A 26,858-nucleotide genomic window follows, 5' to 3' on the forward strand; every position below is an offset into this window, starting at 1 on the left:
TCAGCGGGAGATCTCTCCGCTGATCTCCGCTGAGCCGGCGGATGACAGGTCCCTCTCTGCTTACTGAGCAGGGAGGGGCTTGTCCAGGACTGTTGTCTTCTATGGAGATCCGATCTGCCATGGATAGATGGCGACGTATTGCCATACGTCTGATTTTCTCGGATCAGGTCAGATGTCAGCGGACATGTCACCACTGACATCCGACGCCCCACAGGCTTGCATGGAGCGACCGTTCAGGTCCGTTAGCAAAACTAACAGTCCAACCGTGTAAAAGGGGCCTTAGAGCTTGTAAATACTTTTTTATTTCAGAAATATTCCCGAATTGACAAACTTAAAGCTCAGCACTACTAACATTAATCCCATTTTCCATACACAGTATTCTGTAGATGCTATCTGTATTATGTCTTGACCCTGTAAAATTAATTCTTAATCTGCATACAGTATTTTCCGGCATATAAGACGACCTTTTGGATGCAAAAAAATGCATCCAAAGTCGGGGGTCGTCTTATACGCCGATGACAGTCTCCGTGACTCCGTCAGGCTGCGGGCATCCATGATTCAAAAGCCACGCCTCCTCCTGAGACTGTTCCGTGATAGGCGTAACACAAATTTTCCCAGCAGGGCCTCTGTTCCGCCTATCACGGATACCTTCTCATCCTCGGACGAGAGGACATCCGTGATAGGCGGAACACTGAACAGAGTCCCTGCTGGGAAAATTTGTGTTCCGCCTATCACGGAACAGTCTGAGGAGAAGGCGCGGCTTTTGAATCATGGATGCCCGCAGCCTGGAAGCCAGAATCTGCAAAAAAATAGGATAGGGAGATCGTCTTGGCCGGCACAGTGGGGGCAAGTGATGGCACAGTGGAGGCAAGTGATGGCACAGTGGGTGCAAGTGATGGCACAGTGGAGGCATGTAATGTAATGGCACAGTGGAGGCATGTAATGTAATGTAATGGCACAGTGAGGCATGTAATGTAATGTAATGGCACAGTGAGGCATGTAATGGCACAGTGAGATTTGAAAACAGCCTGTTTCTGTCAGCGGTTGTATTTGTCAGTGGTTGTTCCGGCTACCCCTCAGCTTCCAGAAAGACTAGTAGGAAGGGGGTAGTCTTATATGGCGAGTATATCCCAAAACCAACATTTTTCCTGGAAAATTAGGGGGGTCGTCTTATACGCCAGCAAATACGGTACTTTACTTTCATACCAATACATTTTTCTTTGTTAAAGGAAAGAATTGCAGTGGAACCCCTTGCACTACAAGGGTTAAATGCTTGTTATTTCTATGGGCATAAGCAGCTATACTGACCTTATCCCTTTCTCCTGCAATTTTCTTTTGTGCTGTACGATCAGTCCCCCAAATCCACTTCTCTCCACTACACGCCAGTCACAGGCATTTTGTAGTAATTAATTTCAATGCAGGATTAGCAGTCCTACATTGTACATGAGGACATTGAGGGCCCACCCACACCAAGGAGCCGAGTGCTAGTTGATGGGGAGAGAAATATGGTAAACTGTGACTGTCTATCCCTCTACCCCTAGACAAAATGAGCATGTAACCATTGCAGAGCAGGGGAGCCCCACTGCTTAAAGTTTAGTTTTAAGAAGAATACTGTACATTGACACATGTTCTTTTGTAGTGTAAAGCCTCTCTCCATCCTTGAAAGATCATTAGAATGGATAATCTGTGTCTTATTCTAAATTTAGCTTTCTGTATGCATACTTTATTTTGACCATAACTATTTATTTATTTATTACAGTTGCTTATATAGCGCTGTCAATTTATGCAGCGTTTTACATATATATATTGTACATTCACATTAGTCCCTACCCTACAAGCTAAGGTCCCTTACTCATATTCATGCATACAGAAATAAGGGCCAATTTAGAAAAGAGCCAATTAAGTACCCCAAGGAAACCCGCGCAGGCACAAGGAGAACATGCAAACTCCAGGCAGGTAGTGCCATGGATGGGATTTGAAACGACTATAAATAATGTTTTAAACATTTTTATTTTTTTAGTCATGTTGATAGGGAAATTGGATATTTCATTTTGCGCACTGAAGAAACGTCTCACTCTTGACATTTCTTCAGTAGCTGTGCTGTGACCGGCGGCCGGACCAGTGTACGGGGACCACTGCAACAGCTTTGATCTAAGGTAAGTATTTCATAATGAATGTATGCAATGCATACTAGCTCATTATGCCTTTGTCTGGCAGGTTGTTGTTTTTTTGAGAGTTAACAACCACTTTAAAGTTGATAAAAGGCCTATGGTGCAGTGGTGCATATCCTCTGGATCTGTCAACATGAAACTGGCTCTTACTTTTGCTGGTTTTGTAGTTGATGTTACTTGTCTGTTATCACATCCATCATCTTCCACTTTCACATTACGAAAAACTGAATTGTTTTGTTTACAGTTTTTTCGTAACCTTTTTGATTTGCATTGCACTTCGGTCAACAAACCTATCATAAAACACAAAGACATATCAGGTATAATTAATTATATTTATTAAGTTAAAAATACAGAGTGTCAAATATAATTCCATTATTTTCTTGTAAATGACATACAGTAGTTCTATGGTGCAGAATTGTTTTGTGATGGTATGCATTATAGACAGTTTTTTGGGGGGTTTGGGGAATGTATGGTACACCAAATGAGCAAACAAACTACAAATGTTGTATGAAAAAAAACAAAAAAAAGCAAGTGGCTTAACCACTTCCTTGTCATTATATTTAAAAAAAAAACAGATGAGGAGCCGGACATCATATATTTATGGAGTGAAATTTATAAACGTTACTCCAAAAATAGCCCTTGGATGGCTGTTTCATCTTTTAATGAAGGTGTATCAAGCCGTCTGGTTGGCTCAGTTCAAAAGCACAGTATACATGGCTGCTCCAAATAGCTCTGCACCCTCTGATAGCTGTAATTGTTAATAGAAGAGATCAATCGCTGTGAACACAGCAGTAAGAATCATTTTTTAACTGTTTCACCCCCCTTCTGTCCTGCTTTTGTAAACTTCAGCTTGCCTTTCTATGTGACAAAAACGTATATATGATTAATGTGGTCACATACTTACATGAACAAGCTTTCTGCTCTATACTGGACCACTTGATTTTTAATAAATAAATTCTGTGGATTATGTATGGACTCCAGCGTTGACTTTTTCAAGTACAAAGTTGCTTGAACGAGTTTTTGTCAGATAAGCTGTGGTCATCAACCCTGTCCTCAGGGCCCACTAACAGGCCAGGTTTGCAAGATAACTGAAATGCATCACAGGTGATATAATTTGCTGCTCAGTGATTGCAGTATTCTAGTCTGCATCTCCCCAAGGTAATACATAAAACCTGGCCTGTTAGTGGGCCCTGCGGACAGGGTTGATGACCCTTTTTTTGTGATACAGCACTGCTTTGCTTTAACTGACAATTGCGCGTTTGTGCGACACTACCAAATAAAATGTATATTTTTTCACACAAATAGAGCTTTCTATTGGTGGCATTTGATCACCTCTGCGGTTTTCATTTTTTTGCACCTCAAACAAAAAAAGACAGACAATATATATATTTTTTACTTTCAGCTAAAACATGCCCAATTAAAAAAGAATGTAAAAAAAAAACGAATTTCTTAGGCCAATATGTATTCTGCTACATCATTTTGGTAAAAAAAATCCCAATAAGCGTATATTCACTGGTTTGCGCAAAAGTTATAGTGTCTACAAACTATGGGATTTGTTTAATGGAATGTTTATTTTTTTTAACTAGTTATGGCGGTGATCAGTGATTTTTGGCAGGACTGCGACATTGCGGCAGACAAATCAGACACCTAACTGACACTTTTTGTGGACCAGTGACATTATTGCAGTGATCAGTGCTTAAAAAAAAAACACTGTTACTGTACTAATGACACTGGCAGGGAAGGAGGTAAAATCAAGGGCAATCAAAGGGTTAAGTGTGTCCCTAGGGGGTGCTTTCTAACTGTGGGGGGAGTGCTTCAACTGGGGAAAAACAGAGATCCGTGCTTAGCAGGAACACAAGATCTCAATTTTTATTTAATGTGACAAAAGTTGTAGAGGAGGAGGGGATGAGGCAGAAAAACAGATGTAGCGCCTGGTTACTTTTCAGAACTGGTGCTATTAAAATTTAGAGGGAGGTCAAAGAGTTAAGTGACTCTGACCATTGTTAATTAGTTCAAATTTGGAGCTTATGTCCCAGCTTGGCTGTGCTGTGGGTTCATGCTGTTGTTCCTGGGGTGCAGAAGTGGAGTCAAGGACTGGATACTTTTCCCCAGCAGCCTATCAGGAGGAGGCTTCCTCGCTGTGGATGCTGGGGAGGGGTATTTATGGGGCAGACGCCATCTTCCTGGGTCTTCTCCTCGTGTGGCGCCCACCTTCAGGGTAGCCATTCCACTTCGCCCCGGCAAATGGCTGCTGTTTTTCTGCCTACCTTTGTATTAGCAGAATTAATATTAGCATAGATACATTTAATGCGTTAATGTTATGTTTAACTTACATTCTGCGAGCATACCAACTGCCTTGCACTTCTTCAATCGACACTCTTGACATTTTCTCCTCATGTACATGTCCATTTCACAATGTCCACCATTCTTACATCGGTATACAGCATTTTTGGTAATGCTACGACGGAAAAAACCTAAAATAGTTAAATATTTTATTAGTGTTCAAAAAATACCAAAATTGTGTTTTCACAATGCAAAATGTAAGAGTATATATAAAGCAAACATAGACAAAACACCCCTATGATGTACAGAAAGGAAGATGTGTATTTAAGTTCAACTTGGTTTCCTCTGGGCCTTTACAGCCTTCTTTTATCAATGCCACCAATAAGAACTATATTGATGAATACACTTCATAATTTGTTGGTTCTATGTAGTTCAGTCTGAAATGAATTTGATTTATTTTGGTCAACATACTAAAACAAACTGCAAGTGGAATAGCAAAGTCACTGGCGTTCAGTTTGAACATCTATTCTTCATATTTGATTTAATAGATTTATTTTATCAAAATTTCAATATTATTTTAAATGTATTTTTCCTAATTAGGGGGCACCTTTAAAAAGACATTCACTGCACATTCAAGAGAGACATTTGGGTTGATTAACTAAAACTGGAGAGTGCAAAACCCGGTGCAGCTGTGCATGACAGCCAATCAGCTTCTATATTCAACTATTTAAATTAAAGCGGTGCTCCGGTCATAATTTTTTATTTATTTTTGGCAATCTGAACATCATTACACAGGCTATTCTTACAAACAGATACATTTTTGAAGATTGTTTCATAAATGTGTGGAAAAACTTACTGTATATCTCCTTTGCGCTCTTATGGCCATTTCCATGTTCACTGTGGGCAGGTGATGCCCACTTCACTTTTTTTCCTGTTTTTCCCAAGAGAGGTGCATGCTGGTCAACCAGCATGCACCTCTCAATCTCGCGCATGCGCAGTCTAATGGCGCTCCTGATAATATAAAGTTTATTTTTAGGGTGGACCTCCGCTTTAAGCTTTGACAATAAAACCTGGAAGCTGATTGGTTTCTCCTTGCAGAGCTGCAACAAATTTTGCAATCTCCAGTTTTAGTAAATCAAATGCTTTGTTCCCAAGTATAGAGCACACTAGAGCACATTACCTAGTCAAATATGCATAAACGTTTGTCTGGTTAGGTAAAATTTGCCAACAGAAAGACGCTTACTGTAACATATGCCTTATTCGTAATCCAGCAAACATCACATTTCATTGTACATTTACCACACATTAACTAGAGATTTTATTTTGCACTTACACCAGGCTGAGGTAGTGGACCTTTGCCAAAAGGTGATACCCTGTGAAGACCCTGCATCTATAGTACATACTGCATGCCTTTACAGCTTTGGTGCTTGAAAGGTTAACTTATTTAATTCATGTTTTAGTTTAATGTTTCTCCCCCTTAGTGATGCTACCAGCTCAGCACATAAAGAATGAGAACTGGTATTCCTATTCCCATGCTAATGTATTTTGTATGTTATCAAATATCAGCTAACGACAGCAATATTACAGGAAACCCCAGGAACACACATCTCTTGAGTTCCCTGTTGCCTTTTTTTCCAGCTAGAACCCCCTTCTCCAGTTCTAGCTGAGGTGTTTGGAAGGTGAAGATCTTGCCTATACATTAAAGATTCTGGTCATGAGAGCACTGAAGAACAGAATTACCAAGCCCACATGCCTGGTTGGTCTGGTTCATGCTTAACCTGTGTAACACCACAGGTTTGGCACTCAAGAAACCAATAGCCAGAACCTAAAGGTAAACAATTCCATTGCCAGTAAAAAATATGCAAATCTATTCATATAATTAAACATTAAGCAGTCATAAAAGTAACATCTGACTAGTTGGCCCTTATTGTTTGTCTAGTCTATGCTTCTTCATAGGTTACCAAAGAGATAAAGGAGCTCAAGGACTCAAGGGAAGTCATATGAGGGCCATTATATTAATGGCATAGGTAATGGCACTTGGTTCAACTAGAGCGAACAGTGTAGTGAATCGTGAGCTGTGGTAGCTGAAACACATTGACCAGCACTTACTGTAGGAGCTTTTTGAATTCCCTAGCTTATGCAGGAGGTCATGTATAAGAAATGTTGAAAAACCCTGTAATCTATTGTATGTCTGCCATTGTTGGACCAGCTCATTACATTCAATCTGGGTGGGACAAATTTCCGTTTTTCACCTGTAGGCCGGGTACACACGATCGGTCCATCCGATGAGAATGGTCTGATGGACCGTTTTCATCGGTCCAAACTGATCGTGTGTGGGCCCCATCTGTTAGTTAACCTTCGGTCAAAAAAATAGAAACTTTCTTTAAAATTGAACCGATGGACGCCTAACCGATAGGTCAAAACCGATCGTTAGTATGCAAAAGCATTGGTTAAAAACCCGCGCATGCTCAGAATAAAGTTGACGCATGCTTGGAAGCATTGAACTTCGTTTTTTTCAGCACGTCGTTGTGTTTTACGTCACCGCGTTCTGACACGATCGGTTAATTAATCGATGGTGTGTAGGCGCGATGGACCATCAGTCAGCTTTATCGGTTAACCGATGACAACGGTCCTTCGGACCGTTCTCATCGGATGGACTGATCGTGTACACGAGGCCTAACAGTAAAACAAAAATTGCAAATGTTGTTTAAAAGTCTATCTTCTCAAAACCGTTTAGTTCCCATGGGTTTTGAATGTTTCCTCATGCTCTACGAAAGGTTTGTCATATTGAAATATTTTATTAAAAACTATATTCAAACAGAATTTTGTGTCCAAAATGTTTTAACAGCATAATCGACATCATTGCTTCAGGTAATTGTAAAGCTACGAGTGGCACGTGCCCTATTTTGTTAATGCAGAAGGACTCAAGAGGTAAGGACAATGCTCATGCAGAATTTGTTATATAAAAAATATATTTCAAATTGTATTAACAGAGCAGAGTCCCTCCAGTATCATAGTTTTATTACAAGTTGGTTCTGCTTGTAGGTTTGTTTCCTCCAAAGTGATATTAACTTTTGAAATGAAATCACCCTATGGACAGAGTAGTCTTAAATTGGCATATCGTTTTAAATTGACTTTAAAGTGGTTGTAAACTGCTGGACATTTTTTTTATTTTTACCCTGCAAGGTAAAGCTGTAATGTGCCCGTATGCATTGCATAAGAGCATATTATGTTAAACTTACCTTAAAATTAAGCCCTCCTGCACCGAGATATCAGAGCTGGAGGCCACTTACATCTTCATCCGTCTTACTTCTGGGTTCAAGGATTCCAACTCTGTGACTGTCCGGAGCCCCAATGACGTCACTCCCGTGCATGCATGCAGGAGCCACTGTTTACAGCACAGGGCTCTGAAGGAATGGTACTGGTGGCCGTTCCCTCAGAGCGTATGCGCCAGTGATGTCACTGGCTGCATGTACAGTAAATATCTACTAAATATCTACTAAATATCTACTAAACAGCACACGTTTAGGAGATATTTACACTACCTATAAGTAAGCCTTATTATAGGCTTACCTATAGGTAAGAGTCAGTGATGGAAGTTAACTTTCACTTTAAGTAAGAGACAAAATTAAATTCCAAATTTAGCTAATATTTTTAAGCAATTAAAGCATTTTTATTTTCATTTGGATAAAAGGAATAAATAAATGCTTATCTTTGTAATAATATTGAGGGGGAAGAGGAGCGAAAAATTGACTTTGTAGGCACTTTTGGGTGGTGCCTCTGTCTATAGCGCTCCTCATTTGAACAAAATACCATTCTATGTGTTCCAAGCTCCCGATGAAGCGGATAAGCTCCGCAAAACTAGTAGAGCCAATTGTGGAACATTGTACATGGTTAAAGGGTTGAACCAAGAGTGGACCAGTGCGAACCGAAGTTCTTCAGTGATCCATACCAACAGATTCACTCTGCACGGCCCACTGCCTTTGGTTCTAATTATCCGACACATGTTTTATCAATCAAATTTATTTATTATTTTGTCAATACTGTCAATGTGATTATCAATTAAAATTTTGTATTTTTATATAAAAAGTGCCTACAAATCAATTTTTTCGCTCCTCTTCCCCCTCAATATATTTTCAGGATGCGGCACTATGTTACTTAAAGCGGTGGTTCCCCCTTAAAAACAACTTTTTTTTATTCCACTGGCCCCCCACATTACAATCGAATTAAGGCTCTTATTTTTTTTTTGCTGCTGTACATACCTTGATACAGCATCTTCACCCGTGCATCCGGGTTGCGAGTCCCGCGGGAGTGGGCGTTCCTCGCTGGTGATTGACGTTTTGCCCAAAAACGAGCTCTCCCCCCGTCGCGTAAGCCGCGTCACGATTGGCGAAAGGAGCCAAACGGCGATGCGCATGCGCAGTATAGCGCCGACTCGCCGTTCGGCTCCTTTCGCCAACCGTGACGTGGCTTACGCGACAGGGGGAGCTCGTTTTTGGGCAAAACGTCAATCACCAGCGTGTGAGGAACGCCCACTCCCGCGGGACTCGCAACCCGGATGCACGGGTGAAGATGCTGTATCAAGGTATGTACAGCAGCAAAAAAAAAATAAGAGCCTTAATTCGATTGTAATGTGGGGGGCCAGTGGAATAAAAAAAAGTTGTTTTTAAGGGGGAACCACCGCTTTAAGGATGACTGATTGCCATCCAAGGGCAAAGCAATCAAACCTTTACATATCTTTGTAATAACATCAACAGTGTAATATGGTTTGGCCTGTTACAGGAAGAGATAAAATAACAGAACTACTGCCAGGCTCAATGGGTAATAAAACTCTGATATTGGTTGAACTCTTAAAAAAAATGTTGTGTTATTGCTGGTGATAGACTACATCATATACAGGTGATACTCGAAAAAATAGAATATCGTGCAAAAGTTCATTTATTTCACTAATGCAACTTAAAAGGTGAAACTAATATATGAGATAGACTCATTACATGCAAAGCAAGATAGTTCAAGCCGTTATTTGTCATAATTGTGATGATTATGGCTTACAGCTCATGAAAACCCCAAATCCACAATCTCAGAAAATTTGAATATTACATGCAATCAATAAAACAAGGATTGTACATAGAACAATATCAGACCTCTGAAAAGTATAAGCATGCATATGTACTCAGTGCTTGGTTTGGGCCCCTTTTGCAGCAATTACTATCTCAATGCGACATGGCATGGAATCTATCAGCCTGTGGCACTGCTGAGGTGTTATGAAAGACCAGGATGCTTCAATAGCGGCCTTCAGCTCTTCTGCATTGTTCGGTCTCATGTCTCTCATCTTTCTCTAGGCAATGCCCCATAGATTCTCTATGGGGTTCATTTCAGGCGAGTTTGCTGGCCAATCAAGCACAGTAACCCCATGGTCATTGGACCACGTTTTGGTGCTTTTGGCAGTGTGGGCAGGTGCCAAGTCCTGCTGGAAAATGAAGTCAGTATCCCCATAGAGCTCGTCTGCGGAAGGAAGCATGAAGTGCTCCAAAACCTCCTGGTAGACGACTGCGTTGACCCCGGACCTAATGAAGCACAGTGGACCAACACCAGTAGATGACATGGATCCCCAAATGAACACAGACTGTGGAAACTTCACACTGGACTTCAAGCATCTTGCAGTGTGTGCCTCTCCATTCTTCCTCCATAATCTGGGTCCTTGGTTTCCAAATGAGATGCAAAATTTGCTCTTATCAGAAAAGAGGACTTTGGACCACTGGGCACCAGACCAGGTCTGTTTTTCTTTAGCCCAGGTAAGACGCTTCTGACGTTGTTTGTTGTTCAGGAGTGGCTTGACAAGAGGAATACGACATTTGAAGCCCATGTCCAGGATCCGTCTGTGGGTGGTGGCCCTTGATGCACTGATTCCAGCCTCAGTCCACTCCTTGTGAAAGGCCCAAACACTTTTGAATGGTCTTTTCCTGACAATCGTCTCCAGGCTGCGGTCATTCCTGCTGCTTGTGCACCTTTTTCTTCCACATAACTTTCTATTAATGTGCTTTTGATACAGCACTTTGGGAACATCCAACTTCTTATGCAGGGTGTCAATGATGGTTTTCTGCACAACTACCAGCTCAGCAGTCTTTCCCATGATTGTGATTCCTACTGAACCAGACTTAGAGACAATTTAAAGGCTCAGGAACCCTTTGCAGGTGTTATGGCTTAATTAGCTGATTAGAGTGGGACACGTTGAGCCTAGAATATTGCACCTTTTCACAATATTCAAATTTTTTGAGATTGTGGATTTGGGGTTTTCATGAGCTGTAAGCCATAATCAGTACAATTATGACAAATCACGGCTTGAAATATCTTGCTTTGCATGTAATGATGCAGAGAAAAGTGTAACCATAGGCCTCCAGTACACCACTCAGCGCCAAAAAGGGACGTAAATGGTTAAATTGCAGCACCAAAAAATGGGGACCCTGCGGTCTTCCAAAAAGAAAGTAGATAAAAACAACACAGTTCTTTATAGCTCTAACAGCCACAAAGAAGGATAATGATACAGCAGCTGTTTAAAACAAACAAAATATGGAACAATAGTCGAAATGACAAAAAATCAGATACATCTGTCTCAGTCAGAGATTATAAACAGCGTTAATGTTGAGTGACAGTATTAGGTGACCAACACCACCATAAAAGTTTTTGACAGAAAAACCACGCAGAGTGTTTCAGATAGTGTCCAAATGGAGATCCTGAAGTAATAGCAGTGTGCACCTCCCACCGAAATCCTTAGATCCACCACAAGTGAACACACTCCCCATAGGGGTTCAAACTCACTAAAACAAATAAATAAAAGGCCTTTCAGCAAAGCAGTATTCGTCAAGGATGAAACAATGCAGGCTGCATCAGTCAAGGGGATGAATGCTAGTGATGGGCCTCAGATAAAATAAACAAACAGAGAAGAGCGCTCATAGCGTAATCTTGTTTATTAAAAAGAAGAAACCCCAAATGTATTTGCATGTAATGAGTCTATCTCATATATTAGTTTCACTTTTTGCACGATATTCAAATTTTTTCGAGTATCACCTGTATGTCATTTTTATTCCCAATTAATTTATTACATTTTTACTTCCTAAAAATCAACCATTTGCTTACCTTTACATCCTTCACAGGTAAGTGCGTTGTAGTGATAACCCGATGCCTTATCTCCACATACCACGCAAAGTTCTTCATGCCCTTTCATCCGGATAGTAGAATGGCTAATCCTGGGCCTCTTCATTGTAGAGTACATATCTTCTACGCTATGAGTCATGTTGGATGGAGGTTTACTATAATCACAGGTGCTCAGGACATACTGGCCTTCCCCATATGTATTTTCCAGGCTGTATGTACTGTAATGGCACTGGGAAGATGGGGATTGCAACACAGGTGAATAAGGCATGTTTGTATACTGACAATATGGAGTCGCCTGGTAGTCTGAATCCGGGAGTTGATAATTAATGTGCTCTGGCAGAACATCTGTAAAAAAATAAACATAGAGAAGCTTGACAATGCAATACTTTTGTTGCTGATCAGCCTCAGCATAGCTTAAATGAAATTCCAATGTACAACTTTCTGTCATTCACTTCAAGGGAAATGGATGTTTGTCTTCAAGCTTTCACTTTTAGCCAGTATTGGTTCATCTATCCATGATGGTTTATTAGCACTATAAGTAAAATTAGTGAGAATAAAAGCTATGATGGTCTTGACCATTTTCTCAACTCCAGTCCTCAAGGCACCCCAACAGGCCATGTTTTCAGGATTTCCATTATTTTGCACAGGTGATTTGATCAGTTTAACTGCCTTAGGCCCTGTACACACGGGCAAGAATCTTGTCAGGAAAAAAACATTGTTTTCCCTGACGAGATTCTTGGCAAGAATCTCTTGCCGCCCGAGTGTACACACTGAACTTTCAAAAGAACCGCGGTTCTCTTGAAAGGAAAGAACACAGTGACATCATCACGTACGACAAGCATGCGCTCGTCACATTCGATGCCGTCGCTGCCATCTTGCTTCACCCTACCTATGCCGTGGAAGCTACCGCGCATGCGTCAAAGTCATTTTGAGCATGCACGACAGGTAAGTATACACACTCTCGGGTTTCTCGTCGGGAAACAGGCCATCAAGAATCTCAACGAGAAAAAAGAGAACCGGTTCTCTTTTTTTCTCGTCGAGATTTTGGACAGATTTCCTGGCGAAAAACCTGAATGCCTCCTACACACGAACGGTTATCTTGGCAAGAAGCAGTTTTCTTGCTGGTTTTTGCCGAGAAAACTGGTCGTGTGTACAAGGCTTTAGTAATTACCACAGCCGTCTCATCTGAGGGAAATCCTAAAAACATGACCTGTTGGGGCGCCTTGAGGACTGGAGTTGAGAAAAACTGGTCTAGACCAATGTTTCTCAACCTTTTTTCAGCCATGGCACCCTTTCAAAATTCTGCACAATCTCAAAGAACCTCATTCTAAAACATAAAAAAAACTAAACTACTAGTTTTACATAACACAGCAACAAATACACATGTAGGACACTCAACATAAGAGGTGATTTATTCTTACAAAACAAACACACCTTTGCACACTGATACTGACTAGTATTCTAATGTTTCTCTTCTTCCTCAATTTCTTTCCCTCACTCAGCTAATGTGACCCTAGTGCTTACGGAGAGGGGCGTGGAGGGAAAAAAAGAATGCTATACAGGTACTCAAAGTCCTTTTTATCAACAGGTGATGTCATTGGTTTTTAGGACACTGGTGGTTAGAAGGTTGTAATGATGCACAATGGAAACCTGTGGCTTTGCATAACTAAAAGGCAGGCATGATTTACCCATTGGCTTTTATACAGTTTTTGGACAATTGTTAGGCATTTTGCCAAGGCACCCCCAAAGAAACCTGAAGGCACCTTGGTGTCCTGGGTTTTTACCCAGGACACATGGACTCTTTAACTGGACTCATTTTAATTTTGAATTTTGAATCCTTTGCCATGGTTTGAATGATTTTAATACATCCTTTATATGGTCCAAGGATTGACTCACCCTTAGCAATATCACCGCCTACATTTGGGAGTGCCTTGGCGCGACAAATAATATTGTTGTTTTACCCTGGTTGAAAAAGGCTGCTCTAGTCTTTAACCACTTCCATACAGGGCACTTATACACCTTCCCGCCCAGACCAATTTTTAGCTTTCAGCGCTGTTGCACTTTGAATGACAATTGCGCGGTCATGCTACACTGTACCCAAACTAAATTTTTATAATTTTGTTCCCACAAATGGAGCTTTCTTTTGGTGGTATTTGATCACCTCTGAGATTTTTATTTTCTGCAAAAAAAAAAAAATGACAGTAAATTTTGAAAAAAAAAATATTTTTTTGTTTTAGTTATAAAACATTGTAAATAAGTAAGTTTTTTCCTTCACGGATGGGCACTGATGGTACTGCACTGAAGGGCACTGATAAGGCAGCACTGATGGGCACCGATGAGGTGGCACTGATGTGGTGGAATTGATGGGCACTGATAATGGACACTAATATGCGGCACTGATAGGCGGCACGGATGGGCACTGATAGGCGACACGGATGGGCACGGATAGGCGGCATGGATGGGCACGGATAGGCGACACAGATGGGCACAGATAGGCGGCATGGATGGGCACTGATAGGCAGCATGGATGGGCACTGATAGGTGGCACGGATGGGCATAGATGGGCATTGATAGGTGGCACTAACCTACTAATGTATGTGTTGTACTAATGGATGCCAATCAGTGCCAAACAATAATGCCTACCAATCAGTGATGCCCATTGTGGGCACTGATTGGCATCTATTGTGGGCACTGATTGGCATCCATTATTTGTGATTGTCATCCCTGGTGGTCCAGGGTGGCATACCTGTGGTGGGCATCCCTGGTGGTCTAGTGGCATCCCTGGTGGTTCAGTGTGGGCATCCTCGGGGGGGCTGTGCTGATAATTGATCCCCCCCTGTCAGAGGAGCAGCCGATCGTCTCTCCTCTACTCGCGTCTGACAGACGCAAGTGAGGAAAAGCCGATTACCGGCTTTTTCTGTTTACATCGTGATCAGCCGTGATTGGACACGGCTGATCATGTGGTAAAGTGTCTTTACCTAGATCGGTGTTCCGGGTTGCCAGACTGACACCCTGCAACAACGATCGCTGCAATGCGTGCCTCCGGGGGCACGCAGCGGCTCAATATCCTGAGGACGTCATATGACGTCTACTCAGGATATTGAAACCACTTTGCCGATGTCTTTTTGCATAAGGCGGGCGGCAAGTGGTTAAACATTCCTAAAGATCCTCCAAACTAACACAACGATCTATTCTTGTCAATATACACAAATAAAACCATGTAATTTTCTCTTTTCATTGGTTTGATGAAAAGAGAAATATCTGATTAAAAACCCCCAGAAAAGGCTGAACTCTAGTCAAACAACTAAATAGGTTGATGAAATACATGATAGCTGATTTGTATTTCTTTCCATGAAGTCCTCCATCAAGGTTAAAGATCGTGTACCCCAATCCATTTTCTGTATTAAAGTAATACTAAAGTCTTGTTTTTTGTGCTTAAAAATAACAAACATTTTATACTTACCTGTTCTGTGCAGTGGTTTTGCACAGAACGGCCCTGATCCTGCTCTTTTCAGGTCCCTCTTTGATGCTCCTGGCCCCTCCCTCCTCCCGAACCACTGCCGTGGTTTAGCCCCGCCCCCTCTCTCCTCATTGGCTCACTGACTTTGGTTGACAATCCCTCCCTCCTCAGCCAATGAAGAGGGAGAGTCCCAGACAGCTGAGTCTCTCCTGCAACATTGCTGGATGGAGATGGGCTTATGTAAGTATTGGGGGGGCTGGGGGAGCTGCTGCACACAGAAGTTTTATTATCCTAATGCATAGAATGCATTAGGATTAAAAAAAACTTCTGCCTTTAGAACCCCCTTTAACCACTTCAATACAGGACATTTTCACCCCCTTCCTGCCCAGGCCAATTTTTAGTTTTCAGCAATGTCGCACTTTGAATGACAATTGCACAGTCATGCAAAACTGTACTCAAACAAAAAAAGAGCGCCATTTTTTACTTTTTGCTATAATAAATATCCCAATTTAAAAAAATAAATTTCCTCAGTTTAGGCCGATATGTATTCTTCTACATATTTTTGGTAAAAAAAATCGCAATATGCGTATATTGATTGGTTTGCTTGCGCAAAATTTATATCGTCTACAAAATAGGGTAAAGATTTATGTCATTTTTATTATTTTATTTTATTTTTTATTTTAATAGTAATGGCGGCCATCTGCGATTTTTATCGTGACTGTGGCGGACAGATCGGACACTTTTGACACTATTTTGGGACCATTCACATTTATACAGCAATCAGTGCTATACAAATGCACTGATTACTGTATAAATGTGACTGGCAGGGAAGGGGTTAACACTAGGGGACGATCAAGGGGTTAAGTGTGTTACCTAGGGAGTGATTCTAACTGTGGGAGAAGGGGACTCACAAGGGGAGGAGACCGATCGGTGTTCCTCTGTAGTGGGAACACACCATCAGTCTCCTCTCACCTGATAGGACGTGGATCTGTGTGTTTACACACACCGATCCATGTACCTGGCTCTGTTAATGGTAATCGCGGGTGCCCGGCAGACATCACGGCGGCTTGGCTCCCGGGCAACATGCCGCCTGCGCATCCCCTAGGCGGCCGGGAAGCCTAGGACGTCATATGACACCCACCCAGGATGGGAGATCCCTCCCGCGGACGTCATATGACTATACGTGGGTAGAGAAGTGGTTAAGGTAAAACTACTATCCGTCCTAGCCCCCCTGTCCCTAAACAATTGCCTGGCTCCTGTCGAACACCAGCCATGTCCCCAGCTCCAGCACCATTCCCTTCACTTCAGGAGAAACTGAATGGTTTAACAGCACTGTGGCCCAGATTCTCAAAAGAGATACGACGGCGCATCTCCAGATACGCCGTTGTATCTCTGCCTAGCGCCGTTGTATCTATGCGACTGATTCTTAGAATCAGTTATGCATAGATATCCCTTAGATCCGACAGGTGTAAGTCTATTACGCTGTCGGATCTTAACTGCAATTTTTTTTTTTTGCCCGCTAGGTACCGCTTCCGTCGATTTCTCAGTCGAGTATGCAAATTAGCTAGATACGCGAATTCCCGAACGTACGCGCGGCCGACGCAGTAAAGTTACAACGTTTACGTTAGGCTTTTCCCGGCGTAAAGTTGCCCCTGGGTCTATGAGGCGCAGTCAATGTTAAGTATGGCCATCGTTCCCGCGTCGAAAATTTAAAAATTTACGCTGTTTGCGTAAGTCGTCCGTGAATGGTGCTGGACGTAATTTACGTCCACGTCATAACCAATGACAATCCTTGCGACGTCATTTAGAGCAATGCACGCCGGGATATTTTAGGGACGGCGCATGCGCAGTTCGTTCGGCGCGGGGATGCGCTTCATTTAAATGAAACACGCCCCCTACCCGCTGAATTTGAATTCCGCCAGGTGTTTTACGCTACACCGCCGCAACTTTACAGGCAAGTGCTTTGTGAATAAAGCACTTGCCTGAAAAACTTGCGGTGGCGTAACGTAAAACAGATACGTTACGCCCGCCCAAATTTACACCCATCTACGTGAATCTGCCCCTGTGTGTGCACAGAAATCACCCTATTCTGTCAGATGCATAAGAGGGTGCTTTCTGTGCAGTATCATTTAAAAAACATTAGACTGTAGTATCACCAAATCACGTACCTGTGCGTCATTTGGCTTTATGTGGTTGTACCAGAGTGATGACCGGTACCGTTTTTTAGAGCAGACAGTCGATTACAAGCAGCGGTAGGGGATGCCCCCCTCTTGCTGCCTTCCGCCACTCACTCTGGCTTTCACTTCTGGTTTACTCGGGAACCAACGGCGCTAGTTTTCAAAATTGGAAAGTATTCAAAAATGCTGATCTTGGTGTTTTGAGTGCTTTCAAGTGCAGAGGGGGGAATTGAGGTCTTATGGACCCCGATTCTCTTCCTAAAGAGTACCTGTCCTGTTGTCACAGGGATGTTTACCTTCATTGTGACAGCAATAAAAGTGATCAAAAATAAATATATTAAAGGGACAGTGTAAAAATAAAAATAAATTATAAATAAGAAAAACAATATGTAATGCGCCCTATCCCTCCGTGCTTGTGTGCAGAATCGCAGTGGTGCACTTTTTTGTAAACAGTGTTCAAACAACACATGTGAGGTATCGCCATGATCATTAGAGAGACAGAGCAATAATTATATTGCATGACCTCCCCTGTAACCCCAATTAAAACATTGCCTAAGGAGAGTTTTAAGTACCATAGTTGGTTGCCATTTCACAAGCGAGCACAATTTTAAAGCATGAGATGTTAGTTATCTATTTACCCGGCGTAACATCATGTTTTACATTATACAAAAACATTGGGCTAACTTTACTGCTTTGTTTTTTCCTGATTGGCCGGGAGGAGAAACAGGAGGACATTAGCGAATATTTGCAAATGTCACACAACTGGGCTGGCTCGGAGCACAGTGCACTGCACCCAGAGCCCACCCTTTTTGAAGCCGTCGTCTCTAATCGCATGCTTCTAATAAAAAGAAATTGGAATCCATGTGGCCAGCGCCCTACATGTAGATTAGGGGCCAGACACATGGATTAGGGGGGCAGTGCCCCTGCGCTCCTAATGGATGGGCTGCCACTGGCCGCTGCTCTAGGGCACAGTGCTGGATCAAGACCAGGCCTAGGTAAGTATTTGGGGGGGAGCTGCACATAAAAGGTTGTTATACTTTTATGTAGAGAATGCAGGTAAAAAAAAAAGAACCTTTAAAAACCACTTTAATTATTATCCTCTGTGGGCAGAGACCTGCCCTGTTGAACATTTACAATATATCCATTGTGAACAGAATAAAGAAAACATTTAGTAAATAAAGCATGTAGCGGTTTCTATCTGAAAATGATGGTGCTTCGGTGGCTTCAATTGTTTAAGTTATTGGCCCAAAACAAAGATGGAAGTCAGGAGATCTAACCCGACTCTGACTGATCATGCTCTGGGTCAGTCAGTGAGAAAGTAATAAATCCATAGGTGGCCAGGCACCTAACTTTTTGGGTCAGTAAGTGTAACCCCCATATTTCTGTTAATACAGGTTTCCTTAACTGCATAGCTCAAATGTGCAGTCCCATATGTGTATATATTTGTTACCAAAGATCCCAAACTGTAACTACAAAGTTGAACAAGATGTGTGCAGGCTGCATCTCAGCAGATTTTGGCTATGTGTGCAATAGATTATGACATGCATAACTATTTTATCTATTTCAGTTTAAAAATGTATTTGAGCTCATCAAATATAAACAGCTATATTGAAGTTTGAGCTAATAAATGTTACTATATGGTATACAAAATGTATTTGTATATTACTGTATGTGATTAATTTTAATTATGGCAACTTTTTTGTTATTTTGAGTCACAGGCAGCCATGTTGCCATATAATTTCAAGGAAATATTTCTCATGAAACCGTAATGCTTTTTTACTTCAACATGAACTTTATACATGGAACATGATTTCTTCCAGACCGCAGAAGCATGTTTTTTTTTTAATCTGTCTTAAAAATGCATTTTCAGTTTGACATGGATAACGCATGAATACTCACATTCCAAAGCAAGAAGCAAATGCTCCAAAATGTAAGCAGTTTGAAATGAAGCTTGTTACATTAAACACACTTAGGCTTTCCTTCATTCATTCTCCTTTTTGGATAAAAGTTTTTTATAAAATGAATAAAATCTGCCCATAGTAAGCACCCCTGTCTGTGTTTAATGGTTTATCTCAACCAGTTCTTTAAAGCAGAATTAAACCCACCAATGTATCTGTTTCTATTATTATTATTATTATTATACACGATTTATATAGCGCCAACAGTTTACGCAACGCTTTACAATGTATAGGGGGACAGCACAATTACAGTATAGTTCAATACAGAAGGTACAGGAGGGCCCTGCTCGTAGAGCATACATTCTAAAGGGAGGGGGTGGTGGTGCAGAAGGTAATAGCTGCAGAGAATGATTTGATGGGGGTGACTCGGGGACAGTTGTTAGGTGGGTGTGGGATAGGCTTCCCTGAATAAATGAGTTTTCAGGGATCTCCTAAATGTGGACAGGGTAGGGGCTGATCGGACATACCGGGGGAAGGGAGTTCCAGAGTATGGGAGAGTCTCTGGAGAAGTCCTGAAGGCGAGTGTGGGAGGAGGTATATGTCATTCTGGCCTAGGCCTAGGCGAGAATGGCGACTGGTTGGGTTTGGAGAATATATATATATATATATATATATATATATTTCACAGGTCAGGACTCTGTGCAGGCCCATCAAGTTCCTCCACCCCAAACTCACTTATCCATGTCTTTATGGACCTTGCTTTGTGAACTGATGCACAGTCATGTTGGAACAGGAAGGGGCCATCCCCAAACTTTTCCCACAAAGTTAGGAGCATGAAATTGTCCAAAATGTCTTGGTATGCTGATGTCTTAAGAGTTCTCTTCACTGGAACTAAGTGGCCAACCCCAAGCCCTGAAAAACAACCCCACACCATAATCCCCCCTCCACCAAATGATTGGACCTCACAAATGCGCTTCTGGAAGAATGGTCTTTATAGCTGCAAAGGGTGGGCCAAATCAATATTGAACCCTACAAACTAAGACTGGGATGCCATTAAAGTTAATGTGCGTGTAAAGGCAGGCGTCCCAATACATTTTCCAATATAATATATAAATAAATATATAAATATATATATATATATATATATATATATATATATATATATATATATATATATATATATATATATATATATATATATATATATATATATATATAAAACAAGCCAGAAAAAAACCTTGTTTAGACAGCAGAGCCAACAAGCTTAACATAAAACACTACTTCCAATGAGCATTGGGGAGCAGTCAGCACACATTGAAATTGTGTACGTAAATCTTTGTTTTAGGCACAAAAGAGCTAATTTGGTCAAAATATTAAATTATAATAAATAATCAAAAATAATTGGAATCATATTTGGCAGCCTGGCAATTGCCTCTGGTTTTGACTCACCATAGTAAGGCAGCGGCTCAGCAAGACAGTATGCATCAGAAACTGTTACATAACTGTTTGCCATGGTCTGGTCCGATCCTTCCCACTGTCTCATTAACTCGTGTTAGTTAAGCTGCGCTGAGGAGAAATCCTGAAAATAAAAAGACAAAAGTCTAGTTTAACTATCAAATTCAGAATTATGCACAAACGTATCATTATGGTGTTTTTCTATTTAAAATGTTTATCACTCTCATTATTTTGTTGTGCATTTCTAACTTTAACAATCTTGGTGCAATCAACTTTACATTTACCAAAACTATGTATTATAAGCCCCCCCAATTTTTAACTAATGTATCCATTCAAACTGCTTATATATTTCAAATTGACCAGGCTAGGCATGAGAGAAAATCCAGCCTAATGTGGTCAGTTTTTTGGCTGTTTTAAGCACTGCTTACCTTTTGTCCAATGGTCAGACTTGTGCTGGCAAGTCTCAACCCTGGGGTGCCATCTGAGTTCTGGGGTGCTGTTGCAAATGCCCAAAAATTGCCCCAAATTTTTCATTTTGGTGGGTGAACCAAGCATGCATTTTTTGTAACATAAAGCCACAGGTTTTTATTGTGCAGCATTTCATCCTTGGACTCTTTGAAGGCTAGCTGTCGGTGACATATAAACCAATTAGGTCAATGGTTGCTAAGGAGCATGTTGGGCACTTGCATAGTACGCACTCCAAAGACCCACATTTCCTCTCCCCAGGGATGACTCAGCGTGATTTAATGGAAATGTTATTTCATCTTTTGTGAGCATCAGTCTGGAAAACCACTAGTGGCATCTGCCTGCAATTCAGCTTTAACATTTGCTTTGCTTTCCTTAAGTATGAAGCCAAGGAAAGGTTGCCTAATTTATAATGCTGTGTTAAGGCAATACACATTTTTACATCACTACTAAGCACACTTTTTAAATTCTATAATTCCATATTCAATACATTTTACATACACTAAGGAAAGTACACTAAGGAAAGTAAAGCAAATGTTAAAGCTGAATTGCAGGCAGATATAAAAGACATACATTAATGCAGTTAATAAATCATTAAATGTATTTTCAGAGAGTGTCTACGATGCCCCCGCACCTCTGGCAACATGCGGTACTGCATACACCCGCACCCCCGCACCTCTGGCCACGTACAGTACTGCATAGACCAGCAGTGGCTGTGGAACGGATTATCTGAGTTTCCATTAATTCCTATGGGGAAACTCGCTTTGATATACGAGTGTATTGGATTACAAGCATGCTTCTGGAACGAATTATGCTCGTAACTCAAGGTATTGCAGTATTAGCACGATTGGTAACATATTCACAGGTAGTGAATAGTACAAATTCTAATAACATTGCTCCCATTTAGGCCTTATGCACACTGTGCACTTAAAGGATCACTAAAGGAACATTTTTATTTAGCTAAATAGCTTCCTTTACCTTACTGCAGTACTGGTTTCATGTCCTCATTGCTCGTTTTTGCTTTGATGTTGCTGTAAAACTGCTCTGATCTCCATACTTCCTGGTTGTCTGTTTCCTTATAACCATAGTACTGGGAGCTTTTCACGATGGTCTAAGCTGTTATTACTGTGTGTCTAAAACTTAACAGAACCAATTAGATTCATTTTAAAAACAAAACACTGCCCTGGATTTGTTTGTTTTTGTTCTGTGTGTCTCTCTAGTTCACAGGAACATGAAACCAGTTTACAAGTGAAACTAACCTGCAGGCACATTATATGATTGATTTTTATCTATTTTTAAAAGGAATCAGTTAACTTTTATGTCTCTATACCCTGTAAACAGTCATTTCAGCAAAAACGTTTTTTTTCCTTTAGTGACCCTTTAACCCCGATGCATGAGACCCCACTACCATGTTATTACCACTTGGTGCACCATCCAACCTCAGCAGCATTCAGCCTCTCATAGTGTTTTACAGGCTGCCAGCAGTGAGGCTGGACAGTGCGCCAAAGGCTTTCCCCCCCACATCTAAATACCAATAAACATAAATGTCAGCCAGATTGTGTATACTTTCTTTTTTTTTTTTTACATCATCTCTTAGTGATTTATTGCTGGCTGCATTGAGCCAGCAACAGGTCACCACATCAGTGATCTATTGTTATAGAGAGTGGCAGGACAGCTGCATCAGCTCTGTCCTTGCTTCCAGACTGAAAGGAAGCACTGAAAAGTAATAAGGTTTTATCTATCTTATCCTAACAGGATAGTAGGACATACACTTGAGTGTGTATACAGTACAGACCAAAAGTTTGGACACACCTTCTCATTCAAAGAGTTTTCTTTATTTTCATGACTATGAAAATTGTAGATTCACACTGAAGGCATCAAAACTATGAATTAACACATGTGGAATTATACATAACAAAAAAGTGTGTAACAACTGAAAATATATTTCATATTCTAGGTTCTTCAAAGTAGCCACCTTTTGCAGCAGACACATCTCTAGAACTGTTAAGAGGAGACTGTGTTAATCAGGCCTTCATGGTAGAATATCTGCTAGGAAACCACTGCTAAAGAAAGACAACAAGCAGAAGAGACTTGTTTTGGGCTAAAGAACACAAGGAATGGACGGATGAACTCTACATGCCTGGTTCCCACCGTGAAGCATGGAGGAGGAGGTGTGATGGTGTGGGGGTGCTTTGCTGGTGACACTGTTGGGGATTTAATCAAAATTGAAGGCATACTGAACCAGCATGGCTACCAAAGCATCTTGCAGCGACATGCTATTCCATCCGGTTTGCGTTTAGTTGGACCATCATTTATTTTTCAACAGGACAATGACCCCAAACACACCTCCAGGCTGTGTAAGGGCTATTTGACCAAGAAGGAGAGTGATGGGGTGCTGCGCCAGGTGACTACCTCTTGAAGCTCATCAAGAGAATGCCAAGAGTGGGCAAAGCAGTAATCAAAGCAAAAGGTGGCTACTTTGAAGAACCTAGAATATGAAATATATTTTCAGTTGTTTCACACTTTTTTGTTATGTATAATTTCCACATGTGTTAATTCATAGTTTTGATGCCTTCAGTGTGAATTCACAATTTTCATAGTCATGAAAATAAAGAAAACTCTTTGAATGAGAAGGTGTGTCCAAACTTTTGGTCTGTATTGTATGTGTGTGTATCTAGAAACAAACAAAAATGTCCAATCTGAAGCACCTTGTAGACTTATTATAGGAGTTAAAATCCCATAAGATTAGTCATAAGATTTAAACTCTCTTAATAAATCTACAAGGTGCTGCAGATTGGACTTTTTTGTTTTTCTATACATTGGAGTTTGGGTTATCTCCGTTGTCTGCTTTGCCCCTGAAGGATCTGTTTTTTTGCTGGGTGTGTGCCGCCCTGACCAGCTTATACACTATATATATATATATATATATATATATATATATATATATATATACACAGTGGCCCAGATTCAAGAAGCTATTGCGCCCACGCAACCATAGGTTGCGCGGCGCAATAGCTGTTTTGCTCCCGCATAGCGAATGCCCCTGATTCAGGAACATCGCTACGCGGACTGCAGCCTAGGATATGACAGGCATAAGCCTCCTTATGCCTTCATATCTTAGGCTGCATTCTTGCGTTGGCCGCTAGGGGGCGTGGCCATTGTGATCGGCGTATAGTATGCAAATAGCATACTATCACCGATTCACAAAACTTGCCCGGGCCCAGCGCACGCCAGGTACGGAGTTTCCGTACGGCGGCTTTAGCGTAAGGCTGCCCCTTCTCATAGTAGGGGCAGCCAATGCTAAAGTATAGCCGCCCTTCCTGCTCGTGAAATTTGAATTTCACGTCGTTTACGTAAGTGATTCGTGAATGGCGCTGGACGCCGTTCACGTTCACTTAGAAGCAAATGACGTCCTTGCGACGTCATTTGCCGCAATGCACGTCGGGAAAGTTTCCCGACGGAGCATGCGCTGTTCGCTCGGCGTGGGAGCGCGCCTAATTTAAATGATTCCCGCCCCCGGCGGGATCATTTACATTAGGCGCCCTTACGCAGGGCAAATTAGCATAGCCCACGCAAATATTGCGCGGCTCTACCTGAATCTGGGCCCTTATATATAATTATCTTTTACAATATTTTGGCTCTTGCATATGAGTTTTACGGTCACTTTTTTGTTTTTACTAGCATTTGTGTATCAGCCTGACGAAGGGGGATACCTTTTAACCCCTGAAAGGTGTTGGCTATTTTGCATTGTTCTGCTGAACAACACTGACATTAAAAATGTTTGGATTCTCAACTTATCTTTTTGGCGTTTATATAAGTATCTTTGAAACTTGAGGCTCTATTTTTAAAGGGGCACCCTGTTTGTGTGACCTCACTGGGTGGTTATTATAGAATGTGGTCTTCCTTTATAAGAATACATTATTCCAATAATTTCTATTACAGCATTACCACAAATATTTTATAGTGACACACATCAGCTCAAGCAGAAGCTGTAAATCATGTCCAGCTTTAGGTAAGTTGCTACACCAAGAACCCAGTGAGGTTACAATCTGAGGTCTACATTGCTATTTGACTTTTGCCTAGGAAAACAGGGGGTGTCATTTCCAAGCCAATGTTTTAATTGTATCCTTTAAGACTATTTAGGAGTCTTCAGAAGCTAATGACTGCGGATTGTTGTTGCTGCCTTCTGTGGGGGCTGTTGATGTTCATTAAAAATACAGTTTTGCAATTATATTAGGAGCCTGTAAAGATCTTCCAGATCTTAAGCCAAAGACACATTTTTGTATGCATGCCAAGAAGATTTGGAATTCTGGCTTGAGAAATAGAAGAATGGAGGAAGTGGTAATGTGTTTAAAAAGAAAACACAATGTCATGTTTCAGATTTTTGTAAAACCCCCTTTCTCCCTGCATTAACCTTTTGTTACTGTTAAAGAAGTCAAATGCAGTATACAAATACAAAGATCATATGTAATATTATTCATAAAAGTTGATAAGTTAAGTGAATCTTCATTAAAGAAATGGGTAATAGATTTGCAAAGAATGTTTTCTCAACCCTGGGGTGCCATTTGAGGTCTTCTGGGGTGCTGTTGCAAATGCACAAAAATTGCCCCAAATTTGTCATTTTGGTAGGTGAACCAAGCATGCATTTGTTTGTAACAAGAAGCCACAGGTTTTTATTGTGCAGCATTACAACCTTGGACTCCTTGAAGGCTAGCTGTCGGTGACATATAAACCAATTAGGTCAATGGTTGCTAAGGAGCATGTTGGGCACTTGCATAGTATGCACTCCAAAGACCCACATTTCCTCTCCCCAGGGATGTCTCTGCTCCATCAGCGTGATCCAATGGAAATGTTATTTCATCTTTTGTGAGCATCAGTCTGAAAAAACACTAGTGGCAGTAAAATGTATTGAATATGATAATATAGAATTTAAAAAGTGTGCTTAGTAGTGATGTAAAAATGTGTATTGACTTAATGCAGCATTATAAATTAGGCAACCTTTCCTTGGCTTCATACCTAAGGAAAGTAAAGCAAATGCTAAAGCTGAATTGCAGGCAGATATAAAAGACACAAATTAATGCAGTTAATATACAGTTAATGCAGTTAATTTACATTTTTTACATGTCCTAAATGTATATATGTATATTTAAGCGCAGCAAGTGTTCTTAAATAAGTTACTAAACTTGACTTTTTATCAACCTTTATATATATATATATATATATATATATATATATATATATATATATATATAGCAGCACACTGATGCTCAGAGGTAGAGGCAAAACTTGGAAGCTCATCAGGTGAGCTGCATGCAAATGTGTTAAAAAGAAACATGTTGGTGGAAGGAGAGGCGAGAAGTCAGTAGACTTTGATTAAAGAATATGACTATATATTTTAACTGTAAGAAAAAATGTTTAATGTTATACCATATACCTTAAAAAAAATATTTAATATAATAAAGTAAACTGTTAATGACTGATATATATATTTTAATTATGCCCTAGACCAGTGTTTCTCAATTCCAGTCCTCAGGCCCCCCCAACAGGTCAGGTTTTCAGGATTTCCCTCAGATGAAAAGGCTGTGGTGATTACTAAGGCAGTGAAACTGATCAAATCACCTGTGCAAAATAATGGAAATCCTGAAAACCTGACCTGTTGGGGGGGCCTGAGGACTGGAATTGAGAAACACTGCCCTAGACAAATGTGATGTGGTAATTTTACTATTCTTGTAGACATTGGTGTGCAGAGCCTATTGCATTAGGGTGTGCACCTCAGAGCACAAACACACATGCA

The 26,858-nt window shown here is 41.0% G+C and overlaps 1 protein-coding gene across 1 annotated transcript in view; it reads right to left on the bottom strand.

Moving 5' to 3' along the window:
* The window catches only part of LOC120927021 (bile acid receptor-like), a 104,765-nt gene that overhangs the window by 24,660 nt on the left and 53,247 nt on the right, over positions 1 to 26,858 (bottom strand). The window contains exons 2-5 of the mRNA XM_040337419.1: positions 20,594 to 20,723; positions 11,592 to 11,954; positions 4,505 to 4,645; positions 2,322 to 2,461 (exon numbers count right to left, since the gene is read on the bottom strand). Coding sequence (XP_040193353.1) covers positions 2,322 to 2,461; positions 4,505 to 4,645; positions 11,592 to 11,954; positions 20,594 to 20,687 — 738 coding nt within the window. The 5' untranslated portion in view covers positions 20,688 to 20,723. The remainder of the gene's footprint in view (positions 1 to 2,321; positions 2,462 to 4,504; positions 4,646 to 11,591; positions 11,955 to 20,593; positions 20,724 to 26,858) is intronic.

The sequence above is a fragment of the Rana temporaria genome, chromosome 2, assembly GCF_905171775.1.
Source record: "Rana temporaria chromosome 2, aRanTem1.1, whole genome shotgun sequence".
NCBI classification, from domain to species: domain Eukaryota; kingdom Metazoa; phylum Chordata; class Amphibia; order Anura; family Ranidae; genus Rana; species Rana temporaria.